Here is a 21,858-nt window from a genome sequence, read left to right as displayed (position 1 = left end):
ATGTTTCACAAGTCTTGAGCACTAGGGTTTATGTAAAAAAAATCAATCCCCAACCCATCCACCCCGGACATGATCTTTCGATTGCATCGCGTAGATATACAAAATCCAGTTCCTAGCGCCTGCCCCAAGCGCCTACGATTGTGATTTTTTTCCAGGATCCTAATTAAGCGCCTAAATAAGCCCGCTGCATTGTAGGTGCCCAACGCCGAAATATTTCCGCTATAGTAGGTAACTACCAATTACTCCCCGCATCTCTCCCCCTAGGGTACGCTCTAAAACCATCACAGCCGCTCACACGCCTGCCTCCCTGCCGCCGGATATGAAATCCACTCATGGAGATCGATTGGCCGTCATGACAGAGCGGGGCCATGGATGTGGGGGGCCTGTCATGGACGCCGTCGTGACAGATCATGGACCTGCGGAGCTAACCACCGACGTCGTCGTCCATCGCATGGATCAGGATCTCCGTCATCGATCACAAACAGCAGCACATGCACGGCATGGACTGGAATTCCGTTACGGTAATTTTATTTTTTTAACCCTACATCTGTCTTCAAGTTCAAGGTTAGAGGTTAATCATTAAACCATCAATATGTTGTTGACTTGGCATAATGGAATCTAGCTCAAAATATACTGTTGATCATCAGTACGTAATGATCATTATTTATTCAATCAATCTTTGACAAATTAATGGTTCATCCACTCCACAATTTAGTGCGTTTTTGTTTTATGCTAAAAGTCAAACATCATAAAAGTTGTCCATGTTTATTGACATTTTTTTAAAGTACATCATATGATTTATGCTTCCATATGGAATTGATATTGATTTTTTTCTCCTTAAATTTTCATAGTTAATAAATATTTATTTTAAAAATAATTTGCACTACAGTATGGAGCTTAGGGAGTATTAGTTACTGTAAACAATGGTTCAGCTTATATCATACATAATTTAAACTTGCAGCCTTATTCTGATGATTATGCGGAGATTCCCGAAGGAGAGATGGATGCACACACTCAGAAAACCCTTGAAGAATTGCAGAATGGACAGTGCAACGTGCTTAAGCGTATGGCGTATCGTTGCGCTTTCTGTAGCAAATATGTGGACCCGGCTTTCATTAGTATTATTGAGCACGCCAAAGGAGTTGCCAAAGGCTACCAAATAAAGCATGGTGTGAGGGCGAAACACAAGGCACTAGCCCAATATCTCAGGAATTTGTCTGACAAAGAGAAGGTCCGAAGAAGGTGTTATGACAACCAGCATGCCAAAGAATAGATGAATAATCGAAACCATGAAGAAGTTCTGGTTGGCATAAGTAGTCATTTGCGGTTGTTTTTTTAAATACCAATGAATATTTTAATTATCATAGTTTTTGAAAAAATGTTACATTTATTAAATTTAATCATAAAAATGCATACAATTCAATTATTGATTTTTTTAAAAATAACCTTGCATCGAATAGTTTACCATTTTATTGGTTAACCATTATTTTCATATATATATATATACTGTGCAGTGCTTAATATTATTCAAGATCAATTGGTGTACTGAAAGACTCATGCACATGCAATATGAATAGCACTGTATTTTTAGGGTTTCTTCAAAAGCACACCTGTGGTGGTCCTGCTGGCCTGGTGATGCTGATCTTTTCTGTTTGACCAGAATTGGTAAGCTGCCAAATCTGCATCTGATCCGGCCCAACACTTTGTTCCTTTTGTGGGCCTGTACAAGTGGGAGGCAGAGAGAAAAGCGAGCGATGGCCCCAACCCCATACCCACCCCCATTCCCAATCCCACCACACTTCGTTCTTTGCAGAGACAGAGAGGAGACGCGGAGGGAGATGACTAGGGTTTGCTAAGATGTCACCTTGGCCGCCCCCATCGTCGTCAAATCGGCCGGATCCGCTCCGGCCACCCACTCCTCCCTGCTCCGGCCACGATTCTCCACTGCTTCGTCGATAACAAGGTCTGACTACGGCACCTCTTCTCCCCAATCCCTAGCCGCGCCGCCCGAAGCTCTGGTGTTGCCAGCTTCGAACAAGTCTACTCCAGCCCCATCTGGTACCACTTCGCACGTAAGATTGATCTTCCCTGCCCTTCGCATGTCGACCTGACCTTAATTTTGGGATCTACCAGCACCGCCCAAGTTAAAAGCTGACACTTGCTTGTGTGCATGTTTCGGGTATACGCAGATTTACTGTCAACTAGTAGGTCATATTGCAACAAGTAATTTTACAGCAAGATAATCTGACAATGTGCTGCATAATCATGGTTTTACTTGTTCGTATGGGTAGTAATGGGTAAACACTTTGGTAGCAAGTAAGAGAAAAGGGTGGGTGTTGGCCAGCATACCTTGCTCGTCGACATAGTCTTCACTATACTATCATCTTGCTTGATAGATGCTATCAAGTAATTTTTCTCCCTGGAAAATGATCCCCCATTGCTAGATATAGAAAAAGTATATTCACAGGAGCATACACATGTTTTGGTTTGTTGGGATAGTTTGAAGACTGTGTATATGTATTTGCTGATACTTAATTATTAAAAACTAAAAGGAGAGCACAGAAGCAGTCCATGAGGAATTTTGTAATGATGGAATGAGGATCAGTTATAGTTTCATGTATTAATCGATGGTAGTATGATGATTAGTGCATATTTTGAAGGATTTGTCAAGTATAGACGGCTCTTGATTGGTGCATGTTTTTGATGATATGTGCACACATGTAATATTTTTGGTTGGTGCATATTTTTGATGATTGTTGCTACTGCTTACTTGAATTATGTCAGCCTATCTCCATCATATGGTATGGGCTTGTTGGGATCAATGAAGATTTGCTGTGAGCTAGTAGTTCATATTGCAACAAATTCCTCACTGTTGGATTTTCTGCCATTATACTTCATAATCATGATTTTACTTGTTGGTATGGGTAGTAATGAGTAAATACATAGCAAGTATACAAAAGGGTGACTGTTGGACAGCATACCTTGCTCATTCTCATAACCTTCACTATGCTGCCATCTTGCTTGAGAGATGCTGCCATGTCCTTATTCTCACTGGAAAATTAACCTCCACAGCTACCTCTAAAAATGTTATGTACAGGAGCAAATCCATTATTTGTTTTGTTGGGGCAATTTAAAGACTTTATATTTATTACCTGATGGTACCACACAACAGCCCATCAGGAAATTTGCAGTGCTCAAAGGCAGATCAGTTATAGCTTCACGTATTACTCGATGAGAGCAGTCAATCATGGTTCATTTTTTGAATGATTTGTTAAGTATGCAAGGCTACTAATATGTGCATACCTTTGATGAAATGATTTGTTAAGTGATTGGTTGGCTACCAATCATGGTGTAACAATTATGGTTGGTTTATATTTTTTATGATTCTATTTACTGCTTGTTCGAATTATGAGCGAAATTGGTTTGATGCAAAATATACATGGCTAATAATTGGTTGGTTACCAAGTTTTCTTGTCCAGATCACATAAATTTGCCAATATTTGGCAATGCCAACATTGGTAGCAAGTCAATCATGATCTATCAGCATGAATGGTTCGATGCCAAAATTTGGCATGCCAATATCTGGCAAAATGCCAAATGTTTGCAAGTGATTGGTTGGCTACCAACTATTTCTGCCAATGTCACAAAAATATGCCGAAAATATTGTAACTTTGAAATATCCTAATTGGTTCTATCTGCCCAGTGATTATGAGTCTAACCACTAGTCTTCACTAGTCGTGCGAATAGTCTAGTAGTATCAATCTGGTTGTCGACTAGCTTTTTCGTGTAGATGTTTATACATTAACTACGTACTTAGCAAGAAGTATGCGAAATGATTATTCACATTGTATATGGTGCTAACAAGTTCTAGTGTAAGACTGATTTCATATATCAATAACTAACAGTTGTTCATTGCAGTGCATGCAACAGGTTTGAATGGCAAGGGAAACCATCCTCATCAGCAGTGAAGATAGTGATCACCGGACCACCTCAGATGATGCTTCAGATGGCACTTCACATGGGAGTGACGGCTATAGCGGTGATGACGGCACCTCTAGCGACTATGACACTGATGATAGTTCTGATGGAGATGGATATGTGGACAACGATCCCATCTTGGCACACAGGGGTAAAGTTCTATATGGCTGGTCAGATATTAAATGAACCGTGAACTATCTAAAGTTGATGTTTGAGTGACACTTGATTACCACACATTACTCTGTTTAGGTTCTAGATGACCTTCCAAATCAACATTGACTGAACTAAAGCTTAAATAGAGCAGTTTTTAGTTGTTAGTTTAAATAAATCAAATATTCGATTTGCCCATGTTTCTACGAGATATTGCCGGGTGGATGTGATTGGGTTATCTATGTCCTTCATTTCTTGATCATTGAAGTAGGCTTGATCATCAACCCAGTGCTGATGTTCTAGATCTTATGTATGAAATTATTTACTACTCTGTCATCTTAATTTTTTTGATACAGGTCCGGGATACCCGGGGAGAAGAGGAACTTTCGAGGATCGCATCTTCTATGGCAACCATGTATTGCTAAACCAGGATCGGTGGGACTGTCTCAAATCCATAGTAAAGCAGTGCAAAACTCCCATGCCATACTATGTCAGCACCGTCACTCGCTCGGTAGTCATCAAAGGGAAGAGGAAGATGGTAAACACTTGGACTTCTTTTTTTGCAAATCATATTTCACAAGTGAAAATGCCATCATGTAGAGATAGAGAGGAGGACAGGTGTGGTTGTGCAAATCATACTTACTTTTTTGTGTGCAAATCATACTTATTTTTTTATGTAACATTATTTATTTACCTGTGCAATCAATGCTTCTCAAAGGATTACAGTCAGGCCTACCTCAAAGACTATCTGCGAAAGCCCATGGTTGTGCGTGTCACCAACGAACATTTTGAAGGTTCTAAAAAGGTCTTGTTCAAGATGGGCAAGAAGGACGGGCGTATGATCATGACGAACAACTGGAGAGAAGTCGTTCAGGGCGCCAAAATGAAAGAAGATCAAATGGCTATCTTCAGGTTCATGGAAAGGAGTGGAGGTGGGCTTAGGGTGAACATGGCCAGTGGCATGAGGATTCGTTGACCCATGGGAGTAGTTTGACGCTAGTTTTATAATACGTATGTAGTAGCCAGCAACTGGAAGTTGGTAGTATCAGCTTTTGGGTCCAGTAAGTGCAACTTGCTAGTAATTGGTACTTGGTAGTAACTGGTACTTTGGTGGTATAACTTTTGAGTCCGACTGGATATGAAGATCGTCCAGTAAGTGGAACTTGGCAGTAACTTGGTGGTAGTATGAACTTATGTGGAGTAATGTACTTGCTATGCAAGTCTGTTCTTATAACGCACCCTGGTACCCTCCCTGATAGAATTACCTTTATGGACTGCAAAGATATTTCCTTTTTTGCCACAGTGATGCTCGTATTTTTAAAATCAAATCTAACCGGGTTTCATATGGATTAGATGCTACTTTCATTTTAAGCTAGTACGAGTTATTTTGAAAATGAGGTTTGTATGTGTTGCACACAAAAATGCAATGCAAAAACAAAAACTTGCGGGTCGAAGCTTTCATATTTAAAAAATGATGTTTCTGTTATTTTCGTAATGGCATGCTGTTTTCATAAACAGAGCAAACCATCATGTTATTTTAAATTTTTTTAAATAGCGTAATTAAAAAATGTTGTTTTCAAAATCTTTAAAAACAGCATCTGTTTTCAAAATCAACATGCTACTTTCAAAACAGCATATTTAAAAAAGCATGTAACTTTTGAAATCAGCATGCTATTTTAAAAACAGCATATTGAAAACAACATTATATTTTAAAAATCAGGATGTAAGTAGCATGCTTATTTTTAAAAACAGCATATGGAAAACAGCATAATCAGCATGCTATTTTTGAAATCAGCATGCTTATTTTAAAAAACAGCATATGGAAAACAGCATAATCAGCATGCTATTTTTAAAATCAACATGCTATTTTTAAAATCAGCATGCTATTTTTAAAATCAGCATGCTATTTTTAAAATCAGCATGGTATTTTTAAAATCAGCATTATATTTTTAAAATCAGCATTATATTTTTAAAATCAGCATGCTATTTTTAAAATAGCATGGTATTTTAAAAACAGCATATTCAAAGCAGCATGCTACTTTTAAATCTGCATATTCATTCTATCTTCAAATGAACATGCTTTTTTCAAATGAGAATGCTATTTCTAAAATATTAGTATGCTTATTTACTATTTCAAAATAAACGATTTTCAAGGTTATTTGAAAACGAGGTTTCTATTTTGATTTCAAATAGGTTTCTGAGGAAATCCAATGTTATATTTTCATATATATATATATATATATATATATATATATATATATATATATATATATATATAATTTTTCGGTTTGTATTTTATATTTCAAGTATGAAATTTGACTACACTTTAAACAAATTTCAGCAACATATTATGTAGAAAATGAAAAAAAATACAGAAAACCAACTTCACTAAAAATTCATTGTTTGATAGATGTTGATAAATCATAACTAGCCGACCATGTCAACCCGTCCATAATAAAATGAGGGTGTACCAATCAAACAAGGTATTCAGAAAAATAGTGGCAGTCTATCAAATAGGTCTAATACATCATAAACAAGGTGGATCATGGCATAGAAACAATTCAGTTTGTTCTAATTTTTTCGACCCCGGAAATCCTTTTGTTTTATCTGCCTAACCTTGTGCATCTAAACATCCTGCCTCGACTTCACTTTAGCTTTCCTGCATGAAACAAAATTTGTTAATAGGATAGCAAAGAAGATTTGAGCATGTACAGTACACTTGAACACAAAAAACACTAACTTCACTGATTTTCTCTTCATAGCTGCAGAAGCTTACTTGACAGCTTTTATTCACTCAGCCTTTGGTACATTCCTAGCAGGCCTTTTTGTCTTCATCACCCCTTTGGCCTGTTCTTTACCGCCCTTCCTAGAGTCTTTCCTGGAAAAGTTAAGAAACATCAACACAGTACTAGCAAAGACCTGAGTTGTAGAGCGGACATGTAAGTACAGACACTAACTTCACTGGTTTTCCTCGCGCACCCTTGTCATCGTTATTTTTCTTCCTCCCAGCTTTGACATTTGGAGCGCCCTTGCGTTTCCTACAAAAAATGAAATAGATGAATCTGCAGCCAGCATCCGAAAACATGTTTAAGTACGCACAATTGTGGTAATGCCCACTTGTTTGGTTTTGCATAATCCTCTTCTGCAACCTCCAATGGTCTCTTCCTAGCCCTCCTCAGCCCACCATCTTCTGCATCTGAATCTTCCTCTTCCTCTGCATCTGAATCTTCCTCTTCTTGTGCAGCTGAATCTTCCTCTTCTTCTGCAGCTGAATCTCCATCTTCTTCTGCATATGAATCTTCCTCTTCTTCTGTACCTGAATCTTCCTCTTCTTCTGTATCTGTGTTTGTCTCTTCTTCTGTATCTGCCTCTATCTCTTCTTCTGTATCTGACTCTGTCTCTTCTTTTCGCTTCTTCCTCCTTGTGACCTTTGATTTCCCCTTTTTTCCTGTGTAAATTGAAGAAAAACATGTGAACACTCTCCGGGAGAACATATTAACACTGTAAGCATGTATGGAAATGAACAATGAGATTAACATGTGCACTAACTTCGTTGCTTTTTTTGAAGCTTCCTCTTCTTCTGTATCTGACTCTGTGTCTTCTTCTGTCTCTGAGTCTTTTCTCTTTTTGCTTCTTCCTCCTTGTGACCTTTGATTTCCCCACTTTTTTCCTGCGTAAATTGATGGAAAACATGTGAACACTCTCCCGGATAACACATTAACACTTTAAGCATGTATGGAAATGAACAATGAGATTAACATGTGCACTAACTTTGTTGCTTTTTTAGAAGCTTTCTCTTCTTCTGTATCTAACTCCGTGTCTTCTTCTGTGTCTGAGTCTTTCTCTTTTCGCTTCTTCCTCCTTGTGACCTTTGATTTCCCCGATTTTTTCCTGCTTAAATTGAAGGAAAACATGTGAACACTCTTCCGGAGAACATATTAACTCTGTAAGCATGTATGGAAATGAACAATGAGATTAACATGTGCACTAACTTCGTTGCTTTTTTTCCCTCTCATCCGCTCGCGCCTGGATTTAATCCTCTTGTTCGATTCTTCGGTAGTTGGTCTCCCTTTTGGAATTATTTTGATTGAATTTTCCACGTCATCAGTGCAGCATTCGCGAGCAGCAGAGAAGTATGCTGGCAAAGGAACAAACGATTTCTGGCCTTCATCCAAATCAGTTTTTTCTCCATCAACCAATATACTTTGGAGGAGCTCCATCACCTGTTCTGACTGTGAATCGCTAGCTGCGACTGTGAATAAAGCATCACTAGCCACGTTGCGTAGTTGATGATACTTATTCATGTGATCACACCATACATGAGTATTCACAGTCCTCGAGGAAGGGAACGCTGGCTTGGCATGCATTGTCCATCTTTTCTTCACAATTTTTTTGGAAATGTGTGTACACCAAGATGATCCAGAACGCAGAATATATGTGCACATGAGTAATCCTGACTTTCCAACTTTTTACATTTACAAGCTGCAGCGTCCAGTCTTGCTCCTGTAAACAGACAAGTCACGTGATATATAAAATCCACAGGCTTAGCATCCACGCCTTGTGCATCCAACTTTTTGTGCATCCAACTCCTCACTGTCCTTACCTTCCAAGTCATTGGGATCCTTAGCATCCAGGTTTTTTGCATGCAAGTCCACACCATCCTTGCCTTCCAAGTCATTGGGATCCTCAGCATCCAAGTTTTTTGCATGCAAGTCCTCAGCATCCTTACCTTCCAAGTCTGTAGGAACCTTAGCATCCGAGTCGTTACCATCCTTACCTTGCAATTCTCTAGCATCCCTGCCATATGGGACTTTATCATATGGGACTTTATGCAAAACTCCAAACACGACCAAACCATCACATGCTACCCGGCCTGTGACCTGCCAATTTGTTCCTTCGACAATCTGACGCTTTACCCGTGGAAACATCACAGTTGTATAAATATAAGAGGCAGCAATCTCCAGAGGGTGTGCATTCAGCTTAGTGAAGGGTATCGTATGTGTCGCTACTGCGTCTAATGCTGCTTCATTCTTAGGCATTATGGATACACAGTGCTCAACATGCTGCAACAAATCAACAAGCTGCATCTTCCTGTTCAGGTGCACATGAAGCCTTCAGTTGAGAGACTCACTCCTCTGATTACTCATCATGCCTAGGAAATATCTACCCTTTTTGTACGCAGCAACCCATTTGTGTCGCAGCTCGTACATCCTGTTAACCCATGACGACCTCTTGCCTGTTGGTTTTATTTTGAACCTAACCTTATAAGCCTCCCATCTTTTCTCAAACTCATCAACATCCCAACGAAGGTAAATGAATTCCCTAAATTCCTCAAGCTTTTTCTTGCGGAGGTGGATCACCATATTCTCCTTGATATGCCACGTGCACAAACGATGATCTGTTCCGGTCCAGACAGTAGCTATTGCTTTAGCCATTGAACCATCCCCATCGGTGATTGCTGAAATGGGTGCCGTCTGGGACATTTCCTCCAAAAATACAAGAAGAAGCCACTGGTATGATGCAACTGTCTCATCTGACACTAGACCGACCCCAAACAAAATTGTGCTGCGGTGATGGTTCAGACCAACAAATGGAACAAATGGAAGCCTGTACTTGTTAGACCGATATGTACTGTCGAACATCACGACACCACCAAAGGCAACATAGTCAATCCACGATTGTGAATCAGCCCAGAATATGTTCCTCAAATGGCCTTCGCTGTCTTTTGTGTATTTGAAAAAGAATTCCGGGTCTGCTTTTTTCTGTGCAATCATATAGGTGAGCAAATATCTAGCGTCACTGCCTTCTATCTTGCGCTTCTTCTGGATTGAAACATGGTTGTATAGATCTCGATCTATAAATCCAAGCTTGTCGGGACCTCCAACATTCTTCTCCATTACATTCATAATCTGATGTGTTCGAAGTCCACCGACAGCATACTCGATGACATCGGCCTTTTGTGTGTCAGTCATTCTACGATGAGCCGATAAGTACGGAGTCAGGTCAGCAGGGACAAACAGATGGTTATGCTTGTCCACAAAATTCTTGACGAACTAGAGGCCACTGCTATCTTGTAGCTCAACCTGAAAAAGAGCGGGACACCCACACCGAGAAAGACCCCTCGGTGTTCTTTTTCTTGCAGCTCTGTTAAAGTGCTTAATGGCCCGCCATCCTTGTTTGCAGCACTAGTATGTCCTTCTGTATGCATTTTGTTTCGGACCCGGACCCCTGTACTTCAGATCATCCTTTCTAACACCAAACCCCTTTTTTCTCGCATAGCCTACGTAGAACATGTAGGCTTCTTCCTCAGTCCTGAAAGTCTTCTTCATAATCTCTAAGTATTCCATACACTCATTCAGGTCTGAACCAGCCATGCCTTTATTATCAATTCCTTTACCTTGCATGTGTACATCATCCTGTCTATGCCATCCTTGCCAGCGTCCTCATTATCCTTATCATCCATGCACATACATCCATTCCTTTGGGGTCCATGGCTACGAAATCATTGTCCTTATCATCCATGCCTTTGCCTTCGTTGCCTCTATGACCCATGTCCTTGTCATCCGTGCCTGTATCACCCAAGTTTTTGCCATCGTTGCCTTTATCATCCATGTTGTTATGCTGCCAGCGAAAACAGATAGTCAATGTTACGGATGCATAGCATATGTTACTGAAATTATGCAGTACTCTGCTTAAATAATTTATTTAATTTTTCATATCAGATTCATGTACCTAACTCAGTCCTTCAAAAGCTGTAAGTAAATATGCCCTGACTAAATCCAGAAATTTGTAATTGATTGTACTAGCTCTAACTGATGATCTCCTAACTAAATCCAAAGTCCACGAGTCCTTCATATGCCTTGATAGATCCACCCTGATAGATCAATTATCTCCAAACTCCATTCAAAATTATCTCCTAACTAAATCCAAAAGTATCTCCTAACTAAATCCAAATTATCTCCTAACTAAATCCAAAATAAGTCCAAACTCCATACAAAATAATTATCTCCTAACTAAATCCAAAATATCTCGAAACTCAATTCAAAAGTATCTCCTAACTAAATCCAAAATAACTTTCTTTGAATCCAAATCTGCTGACAACTTTCTCATGCCACATAACCCTAACTAAGTCCTTCAATATGTCCTAGCTACATCCGACTTACACTTCCTTTCAATCGTAATCTCGTCACAACTTTCTGAAAACATAAACTCTAATCCTCACATGACATATCCTAAACCCTAACCAAATCCGATCGAAATCTCGTCACAACTTTTTGAAACGATAAACCCTAAACCTCACATGACATATCCTAAACCCGAATCAAATCCGACCCCTATTGGTGCTATATGCAGAAGGGACCAGAAAAGATTTGAGATGGCTAGGCACTTACAGCGAAGATCCGGCGTGAAAAAGTTGATGCACGTCGATGAGGATGATGTGGCCTCTCGGGTAGGGGAAGGTGGCGTCCGCTCGGGGGAAGGACTGGATTAGCGACTCGTCGGAAGATCTGGCGCCGCGACCCGAGTGGGGTGACTTGCGATGGAGGGGGGAGGGGGAGTAGGAGCAGGAGGGGTAGACACAGCGGGTGCGATCGGCGGCGATCGAGGGTGTCGGGGGCGATCGGCGGCAATCGAGGGCGCCGGAGGCGATCGAGGGGGCCCGAGGTTAGGGCTCAAGAGGAGGAGAGAGGACGAACCGCTCGAACAGAAATTCAAAAGAGTACGCACGATGATGGGACCTCTATAATGAAGTGCTTTATTAATGTAATTAATTTAATCAAAAAATTTAGGACGAGAATACCCCTGGACCTAATTGGGCTGATTAAAGGTAAAAAAATTAGGTCGAAAATACCGTTAGGCTCAAAAAAGCCCAGTTATTGTTATCCGTTAGATCGCCCATATAATACACGTGATGTATTCTGGTGCATATGCACCGTAAAATTTCCCCAAAACTAAGCGGCAAGAAAAGCAGAAGAGCATCAGTTCAAGCGCACACTAGTACGATGCAAGTGACAGGTACGTTTCCTCCGGAAAGCAAAAAGAGCTTCACTCAACAGCAAGCAGAATCATCGTCGCCACGCCAGACGCCACTACACCTGGGCATCTCACCATGACCCAACCTAGCTATCTACCTGAAACCCCGCAAGTCGTCGTCGAGTCCACACCAGATCGACGGAGCCAAAAGACGTCAACACCGATCTCAACGGAGCCCCGGCCCCAGCCGATCGAGAGGAAACAGATAACGAAAAATCCGGACCAAATAACCGACGACACGGCTGAACCCCGATGGATACATACGCCAGCAGTTGAAGGTGGTTGCATGGAAAACAACGATGCTCAACACCAGGAACAACATATGAGTTCATGAACATAAATCGGACACTAGCAGATTCACACATCCATACGGCACTCGATAACAATCAGTCCTCGCAGCATACTGCGTGCATAGCACAATATAGGAGGAGAGCCAGGGAGCTGATGATGTCGCCCGCCACGGACCATGGTGAAATACTAGTATTCTGCGCGGAGGAGGTAGGCGGCGCCGTTGTACATGCTGTGGCCGGCGGTGGCGAGCACGAGCGCGAGGGAGGCCAGTTCACGGCTGACCCGGCGGTGGCGGCGCGGGAGCAGCAGCGCCAGCGCCGCCGCGGCCGCTTGGGACGCGGTGCAGCAGAGGATGCCGATCCAGAGGGCGCTGAAGAAGGCGGCCTTGGTGCCCGTCAGCTCAACGCACGCGCACCGCAGAACCAACGTGGCCTGCATGCAGACGACGAACAGGACAGGCGCGTGATCGATCGGTCGATCGGAAACTCGATCGGGATGTCGAGAGAAATTACCTCGCTGCATGGGAGGTGGTAGAGGCCGAAGGCCGTGGCGCAGGCTCTGAGGAGAGTGAAGCTCAGCCTGACAGAACCTGGGATGTGTGCACACATGTGATGTGATTGAAGCTCAGCGCGCACGCAGACACACACAGAGAGGGGGGAAAATCCTAAACGACCTGGTCGTACGCAGCTGAACGGGAGACCCTCTCCCCGGTCTGACAGCTGGCAATACGAATCTCAAAGCAGCGGTCATCTCATTCCCCACTTCGTAGTTCCCAAATCGCGATTCTTGTAGCCAGTCCGATCTATCCAAACTCCAGCCGCCGGTGTACTCGACGCCGGCCGTGCTCCTGGCTCCTCTACTCGCGGCACGGCCACGTATAACGCAAGCTGCATGCCACTTGGCCGTGGCCATGCTTCTCGCCGGCGGTGTGTCACTCGCTGTTTCTCGACATCGGGGTTCACTACATGACTCAGCCAACAAGTTCCCTGTTATTGTTGGTGTGTGCTGCAAAAAATTGAAAATGGACAGCTCTCATTTATTTTTCTGTAATGGAGTTCGTTGCCATGGCCGACTACACGGCTCGGCCGCCGTCGACAATACTGTCAGTACCTTGTGCAGTTCGTCGCCATGGCCTACTTCGCGCGTGACGTAGCAGATGTCACACGGCCGCCGCCGACGAGGGGTAGTCCGCGTAGGCATATCGAAGAGGATGGCGTCGTGCCGCACGGCCGCCGCCGGCGAGGGGTGGTCCGCGCAGGCATATCGAAGAGGACGGCGTCGTGCCGCACGGCCGCCCCAGCGAGGGGTCGTCAAATAAAGAACAGATGGGAATCGGGAAGAATAGGGATAACAGAGGCACTGATGCTTTGAGATTGATGTATACACGTGTCACGAATCGGAGGGGGTCTCACCTGGGGAGCGTACGACCTGGGTCGTATAAGATTTTCAGGCACATGCAGACATGCATGGGGAAGTAAAAAATTACACGATCCCCTGCTTGCCCTACTCCTCACCTTGCAGGAGGAGGGAGCTGATGATGTCGCCCACCCAGAACCAGAGCGAGGCCACGGTGAAGTAGTCTCCTCGGCGGAGGATGTAGACGGAGCCGTTGTACATGCAGTGGCCGGCGCTGTTGAGCACGACCGCGAGGAAGGCCAGGTCTTCACGGCTGACCCAGCGGTGGCGGCGTGGGAGCAGCAACGCCAGCGCCGCCGCGGCCGCCTGGGACGCGGCGCAGCATAGGGCCCCGATCCAGAGGGCGCTGAAGTAGATGGCCTTCTTGCCCGTCAGCTCAACGGACCCGCACCGCACAATCAACGTGGCCTGCATGCAGACGACGAACAGGAAACCGGCGCGTTGATCGATCGATTGGTCGGAAAGCTCAGAATTAATGTCCGAGGGGGCAAGGGGTAATCTACCTGGCTGCAGAAGAGGCGGTGGTAGTGGCCCAAGGCGATGGCGCAGGCGCTGAGGAGCGCCCAACCGCAGGCCAGCCAGTCAGAAACTGGCATCTTCTTCTTGGCCACCGTCACAGGCCGCGGAGGAGGCACCTTCTTCTTGCCGTCCATGTCTGCTAGGAGCCTAGGACTACAACGCAGCAGGCATCACACGGTCAGCATAATTTCAACAGAAGAAGAAGGCCGGCCGTGATCGATGGGACGGAGGGGGAGGGGACTCACCCTCACTGCTCCGACTGCTAGCTTGGCGTTCGTGATTTTTGCTTTCTTCCAAGGGCCGGGTTCGACGCTTCGAGCTAGAGAGCTGCAATGGCAGGGCACGACGGGCACGCTAGGGTGAGGATCGGTTTAAGAGCAGCTGCGAGGCCGCGGTTGAAAGCGAAGACGCGTGCTGTGCCGGGCCCAGCACCCGCAACGTGTCGATGAATGGACGGCAGTGACGATGTGGCTAGGCAGAAGGAAGGGAACTGCGGGGAAGCTGTCTGGGGAGTACAGGTATGTGATGTGACTGAAGCTCAGCGCGCACACACAGGCACATGCATACATACATGCATGACAGTAAAAAGCTACAGTAGTAGCTGGCTAGCTCATTTTAATTGCTACTTAATTTTCTACCCAATAGCTATAAGTGAGTCGCCTGAATTTGGAATTTGGGCTTGTCGATTTTACACAATAGCTACCCTATTATCTATCTTAGGGGTGTGGGGTAGTGCAAGTTTGCCAAAAAACCAGTCATCGCCGGACTTAGAGGGGTGGCCGATGGCATCAACAGCACGGTGGTGGACGGCGGTTGAGGGGAGGACCAGGCGGGAACACCGCCGGCGGCGGGCTACGGTTAGGTCTGTGCTGGCTAGCTAGGCAGGTCTGGAGGTTGAAGAAGGCATGTGGCCGTTCATTTCCGATTGGTCGGCTCAAACCAATCGACTGACCCAAATGAAATTTTCAGTCAGACTGGTTCCTGACCAGTCCTAATTTTCTACTCCAGTAGCAACCCGCGTACTTTGTGCACCACTCACACCAGCTATGGACCCGGCCATTCCATTTGCGGTACAACCAGTTGCTTTGCCCCAGCACCCATACCCACTTAATTTTGAGTTACACTGCGTATGAGGTGGCTGCTCATCGATCGATCAGGTTTTGACGATCGATCTTGAGACCCCATGCATCAGCTTATTTTTGGCCTTGATGGCCTACTCTTGAACTACTTGCCTGGTATGTTGTTAGACTGGTATAGTTTCTCGGAAAAATAAAAGTTAAGAGTGGTATAGTTTGTAGTAAGTGATGTATTGATGTATATATATGTCGGTATTATCTTAACGAACAACCTTGCTGCATGTCAACATGTGCATTATACTAATTGCACTGTTCTATCTTTGCCAAGAATGGAAGGTGGGGCTCAAAGACCAACACAGTTTTCCTTGACCCTTGCCATCTACTCGAAGGACGTGTCAAAAGAAGAAGACGTGACGATTTAACAAAGTGTGAGTGAAGAACCAATGCAAAGCAAAGCAATCGTACTTGCAAACGAGCTAGTTGCTTTGACAGAGTGAGAATGGAGAACCGATGGAGCAAAAGTTTAGAGCTCTCAAAACATGCAGCACTTTTATTAGCGTGCAACAAAAGAAAAATCAAAGATCCTAGCGAATTGCTATTAGCTAAACAACAGATACAAAAAACACTTACGTGCGTACATCTCACTGAACGGCTATTGCTACGGCTAATAAAATGTATTTCACGTCAGCTGAGGCTCAGAAAATGTATTTCACGTCAACATAAGTTTAATTGTTAAATTAAAGTTTTAAATATTCTTGAGAATTGACAAGAGGAACTCTAGCATTAGAAATTAAGTGAAAATTGACCTCAGAGGGGAACAGTGTATAAGAGCGCATCTACAACCGAACATAGCTAATCCGCCCCCCTACAGTCCGTGGGTAGTGACCGGTCACCCCTCAAATGTCCACTTCCACAACCGGGTATCTCGTTACCAAAATCCTCAAATACATATAATTACATGGAATGTAATCTTCACCGGTGTCCGTGCTTCAAGTCCTTGTTGTTCCCTTCCATGTCCATGTCCAGCGGGCATGAGCCCTATGAAGTGAAGATGCAATCGCCGGCGAAGAAGAGCAGGACATGGGACACAGACAAACCCACATGGGACATGAGGTACCGCCGTCTCCATGCCCTAATCTTCTTCATCGGAGCCCATGGCCTCGACGCTGCCCGTCAAGGAGATGTCCACGATAGACGCGGATCGACGGACTGATCCCGTGGTCACCGTGTGCGGGTCTGCCTGCGTGACGACGTGTGACTACGCGGCTTTGGCCTCGAGGGCTGTCGCAGCGTCCCGCGACCTGTGCCTCGCATGGCGGGCATGCCACGCGTTCGTAGCGAATGGACCATAAGGCATGGCGTTTACCTCTGACTTGGTGCCCCACGCCGTGTGAACGACGTGCTTGGGGGAGGAGTGGAGTAGAGTGGCCAGGGTTTCGTCCAAGAAGCGGATAGGGATGAATATATGTGGGCTTCGGAGAACATATTAATAACATGGATAGGGATTAATAACATGACATTTTTGTTAATAACTTGGCATTTTAATAGTTAATAATATGTCTTTTTTAATAGGAGGATGGCAGTTTTATTATTAAGGGCATGACACTGTAATAATTAATAACATGAAATTTATTATTAATAATAGGATGACAGTTTTATAATTAATAACATGACATTCTTATTAATCAGAGGATGGTTTTTATTATTATTAATAACTTGTCATTTTTAATAACATAGCATTTATTAGGTAGCAAATTATTTCCTTTTTTATTAATATAAATTAGGATGGGAATTTTATTAATAGCATGACATTTTATTAATAATAGGAATGTCAGATTTATCAAAACCATGGAATTTTTATTTGGTTATGCTATGGTAGTTTATTGTAGGTAGCATGGTAGAATTTATTTGCTATGCACCATTCAAATTTTTGCCATGCTATGTTAATTTTTTCATATACTATGGCAATTTATTTTAACATAACATGGCAGATTTATTTTTTTTATTGTTATTTCACACTTATTTGTAGTGTCATTTTTTCCAAAAGTTGCCATGTTTTTTTTCAAGGGAACAACTTTCTCAATGTTTTCATGATCCCATATGTGCCTTCTTCTTGTATATGTCATGGCATTTTCCTGGTGTACTTTTATATTGTGAAAATGAGGTCCAAACCGACAAGGGGTTAAGGCCTTTTTTTAGTGCATGAAAATGGGCCTTTTTGGTCCATTTTGAAAGGCTTTTTCCGTTTTGTTTGTAGACACATAAAGGGGGAGGGGTTAGCTGGAAGGGTGTCGCCCCAGCTAAGGGTGGATTAACGACCTGCTCGGCTTGTTAAGCTCGTGCTCGTTAAGCTCGTTAACATTAACGAGCAGGAAACCATGCTCGGCTCGATTCGTTTGAAGCTCATTAAGCTCGTGAGCGCTCGCGAGCACTCGTTAACTGATTCAGATGTGTTACGGTCTACATGATGAGTGTAGATGTGGTTTTTAAGAAGGAAGATGGTGACTATAAAAGGAAATGCACTAGTTTGTTGCCACCTATGTAGTTAGATGAATAGATGGACCGAGGCGCTACGATTGTGGGTTTAATCTTCACGCGAGGTAGCATAGCTGGTTGGCCGCCCTTCACGTGATGCTTAATGGGTTTAATCTTCACCCCTCCTTAGAAGCTCACCCATTGAGACCACACCTCCAACCTCGCCGGGGAGAGAACACCAGCAACAACAAGAGACAACACCACAGGAGAAGGACAAAGCAACACTAGTAGAAAAAGGGCCATTTGTCCCGGTTCGTAAGGGCCTTCTGTCCCGGTTTTGGAACCGGGACTAAAAGGTCGTTACTAATGCCCTTGGCCTTTAGTCTCGGTTCTTACACGAACCGGGACAGATGGGCCTCCACGTGGCCGCTGCGGCCAGCCCAGGCAGAGGGGCCTTTGGTCCCGGTTGGTGACACCAACCGGTACCAAAAGGCATCCACGCGTCAGCAGCTGGCTGGAGCTGAGGTTTTTGTTTTTTTTTTAAAGGGACTGGTTTAGGGGTTTTGGCTAATTTAGGTTGTTATTAGCTAGCTAATAGAGAGAAGTGTCCTCTCTTATATCTCCGTGCTTGGTTTACCAACGCTACTGCTATGCCTAAACATGGCTTAGATTGAAGTGAAGGCAACATGTGGTGCATGTCAAAAGTAATACTAATCCTAACTTTGATCAAGTTTGGATTGTACTAGTTTTGACATGCAGCACATGCATGTTGCCTTCACTTCAATCCAATCCATGTTCATTTCACCCGCTGATATATAATAACTCTTCATGCTCGCATCATGCATCATCATATATAATAACAAGTCCTACTAATCATCATCATACAACTTCTACTCGTTATTAATAACAAGTCATACGATCATCATCCTCATAGTCATCGAACCAACCCTACTTAATTGTTCTTAGCACATGATCATCGGTATTAGGTAGGACCTAAATACCCTCTTTAAGGTAAAATAGCATAAACAATATAGACCCTGACTCTCCATTATGGAGAATGGAGATCATCCTGTCTCCAATTCTTGCGCTTCGCTTCCTTTTGCTTCCAAGAACCTCCTTACGACTGTCCATACATTTTTTCCATTCTTTGATTAGCATATCTCCACTTCTTTGAGAAATCCGGTATGGACAGTTGAGATTCGTAGGATGACCTGGATATATGTTCATAACACGAAGGCTGCCATTCTGATACATCAAATAAGGCACACAATCCTCTGGGATTCTTTGTTGAAAAACATAGTAATAACTTCATAGTTAGCAATGATGTACTAGTTTTAGAAGTATGCAAAAGATGCACGGATGTCGTAATAGTAAAAAATATTACCAGGGTATCTCCATGGTAGTTACCGTAGTTCAACACGTGCACTAGTGGCACGTATTGACCATAATGTTGAGGAGTTTGATTGTAGATATTGTAATTCTCAATATCAGTACAAAATCCGACCAGATGATTTTTCTCCTAATAAGTTAATTCGGAGCCATCGGTGTAGTGGGTTTTGTCTACCATCTTTCGCTCATTCTTTGAAGAATGAAAATAAGCTGTCAACTATTTTGAAATAAACAATATAAATTAGCTAATAACTATATATGTTTGAGAAAATCACATAGCGGTAGAATTGGAGGCATATCAACAAGGACCCAAATGTCCATATTGTCTTGCTCGATTTCAGGATCACCAAGATCCATGGTGACAAGCATACCCTCCTCAAAACCATACATCTTGCAAAGTGCTTCCCTTTTTTCCAACCAAAATGGGTTACGCTCTCAGAATTGTACAACTTTACTTCAAAATCCACACCACGATGGGTCCTTAGGTGAATTTTCTTTGTTTCAAACTTTCATGGTCTTCAAAACCCATCCTCTCCAAGACATAGCGTCTTGCATGGCATGGGATAAGCTAGTCGAATTGTAAAAGATGAAAAGTACACGTTGAAATATTTGAAGTCGTGCTTAATTACAAAAAAATAACACTTGTCGTCATTGCGTACCGTTTCAACATCGAAGGTCTCCTCCAGCTTAATGCTGAAGCGCCGATCTTCGTCCAGGTGAGGCCTGTCGCACTGACCTCGGTCGTCGTGGCACCAGTCACACTCCCCCGGGAGACTTTCGTCGTCCGAGTACGATATTTCCTATGTTCATAATTCAAATATTAAACATCTACAATTAAATATATGTACTAAAAAACCTAAGTTAGATCATTATTATTCATCACGGGAATGAAGGAGAAGCTACCCCCACGACACAACAGTTGGGATTCTTCGTCCTTTCATATATGGTGGAGACTCGACAGACTTAAAGTCAACCTGAGGACTCATATTATAGGACTCATATTGACATGGAGATTTGGCTGGTCTCACCTCGAGGTCGGAGGGGGTCGGTGACGGGGACGACGGCGGGGATGATGGAGGGGGGCTCCTAGATTTCTGCAAAAACAAAAACCCTATAAGCTATCAACTAATCGTATGCATATGCCTTGCATAGTGCTCTCTAATTTTAGCATTCAAAGTAGGAGTAGTTTTCCAATTTGAGCATTCAATAAGCAAAATAAAATCTCAAAATAAAGTAGTATTCAAACTAGGATGCATTCAATTATAAGCAAAACTACATCATCTCTTGCGTCCGTACATCGTCGAATATTATCACTAATACACCTCGAATACTGTCATACATATAGCATCGCTAGTACAGCTAGAACCGTAGCGCCCGACGGGTATCGGCGGGGGCGGTGGACACCCAAAGAGAAGGAACCATCACAGGATCATAGCTCCAATGAGATCCTGAAGAAGCTGCCAGGTATTGTCGAACCTGCCCTCCAACGCAACCATGTAGCGACGGACGTGCTCGTCCTCCTCGCTGACACGGTGATGTACCACCTCCGCGGTGTCCGAAAGCCTCGGCACCATCACTGGCCCACGCGACCGCCACCAAACAAGGATCGGGTCAACGACGGGCTGGCTCCTCACCAACCTACGCCCCCCGGAAGGTAGCACCTCCCAATACTAGCCCGGCGGAGCCCAATCCCGGACATGGCCTCTCTGATCAAGCCGGCCTCCTCCGCCGAGTCGACGACGAGGATGCGGGATAGGCATCGTCGACGTCGATGCGGGAATAATTGCTTGAACTAAAAAAATAAACTAGTTCTATTAATTTTCTTGCTAAAAATAAACTACTTCTATAGTAAAATAAAGTAGTTTTATTAAATCAACTAGTTCAACTACTAATTAAGCACTTACTATAAATAAAATAAAGTAGTACTTACTAAAAATAAACTACTTCTATATATAGTAAAATAAAGTAGTTTTATTAAATGCACTAACAGTAGAACTAATAACCTAAAATGCACTAAATCAACTAACCTTAAATGTAACTTTTGCAACACAATTTTTTCCTCTCCTCTTCTAACCATAAACATTGAACAAAAATAAAACTATACAGCCTAAAAATGCTATGAACAAAAAAAACTATGAACACATACGCATACATCTATCCATACATACATACATACATCCATATACATACATACACACAAAAAACAGGGGCGGCGGCGCGGCGCAGGGGCGGCAGCAGCCGCGGCAGCGCACGGTTCGGGATGGGAAGGGGCTCACTGGGGGCTCGAGGCAGGACGGCGACGAGGCCGGTGACGAGGACGAGTGTCGGTGTCAAAACCGGCGGATCTCGGGTAGGGGGTCCCGAACTGTGTGTCTAAGGCGGATGGTAACAGGAGGCGGGGGACACAATGTTTACCCAGGTTCGGGCCCTCTCGATGGAGGTAATACCCTACTTCCTGCTTGATTGATCTTGATGATATGAGTATTACAAGAGTTGATCTACCACGAGATCGTAGAGGCTAAACCCTAGA

General features: G+C 43.5%; 1 protein-coding gene across 1 annotated transcript; it reads right to left on the bottom strand.

Annotated features, from left to right (window-relative positions):
- Window positions 1-12,958: 12,958 nt before the first annotated feature.
- On the bottom strand, window positions 12,959-14,716 carry LOC120974728 (uncharacterized). The gene is made up of 3 exons (XM_045233821.2): window positions 14,634-14,716; window positions 14,373-14,541; window positions 12,959-14,277 (listed from the first exon to the last, which is right to left on the bottom strand). The coding sequence occupies exons 2-3, from the start codon at window positions 14,520-14,522 to the stop codon at window positions 13,957-13,959; spliced, it is 471 nt and encodes a 156-aa protein (XP_045089756.1). The 5' UTR covers window positions 14,523-14,541; window positions 14,634-14,716; the 3' UTR covers window positions 12,959-13,956.
- Window positions 14,717-21,858: the final 7,142 nt, after the last annotated feature.

The sequence above is a fragment of the Aegilops tauschii genome, chromosome 2, assembly GCF_002575655.3.
Source record: "Aegilops tauschii subsp. strangulata cultivar AL8/78 chromosome 2, Aet v6.0, whole genome shotgun sequence".
NCBI classification, from domain to species: domain Eukaryota; kingdom Viridiplantae; phylum Streptophyta; class Magnoliopsida; order Poales; family Poaceae; genus Aegilops; species Aegilops tauschii.
Note: the sequence above shows the minus strand (reverse complement) of the source record. Positions and strands in the feature narration are given on the sequence as shown.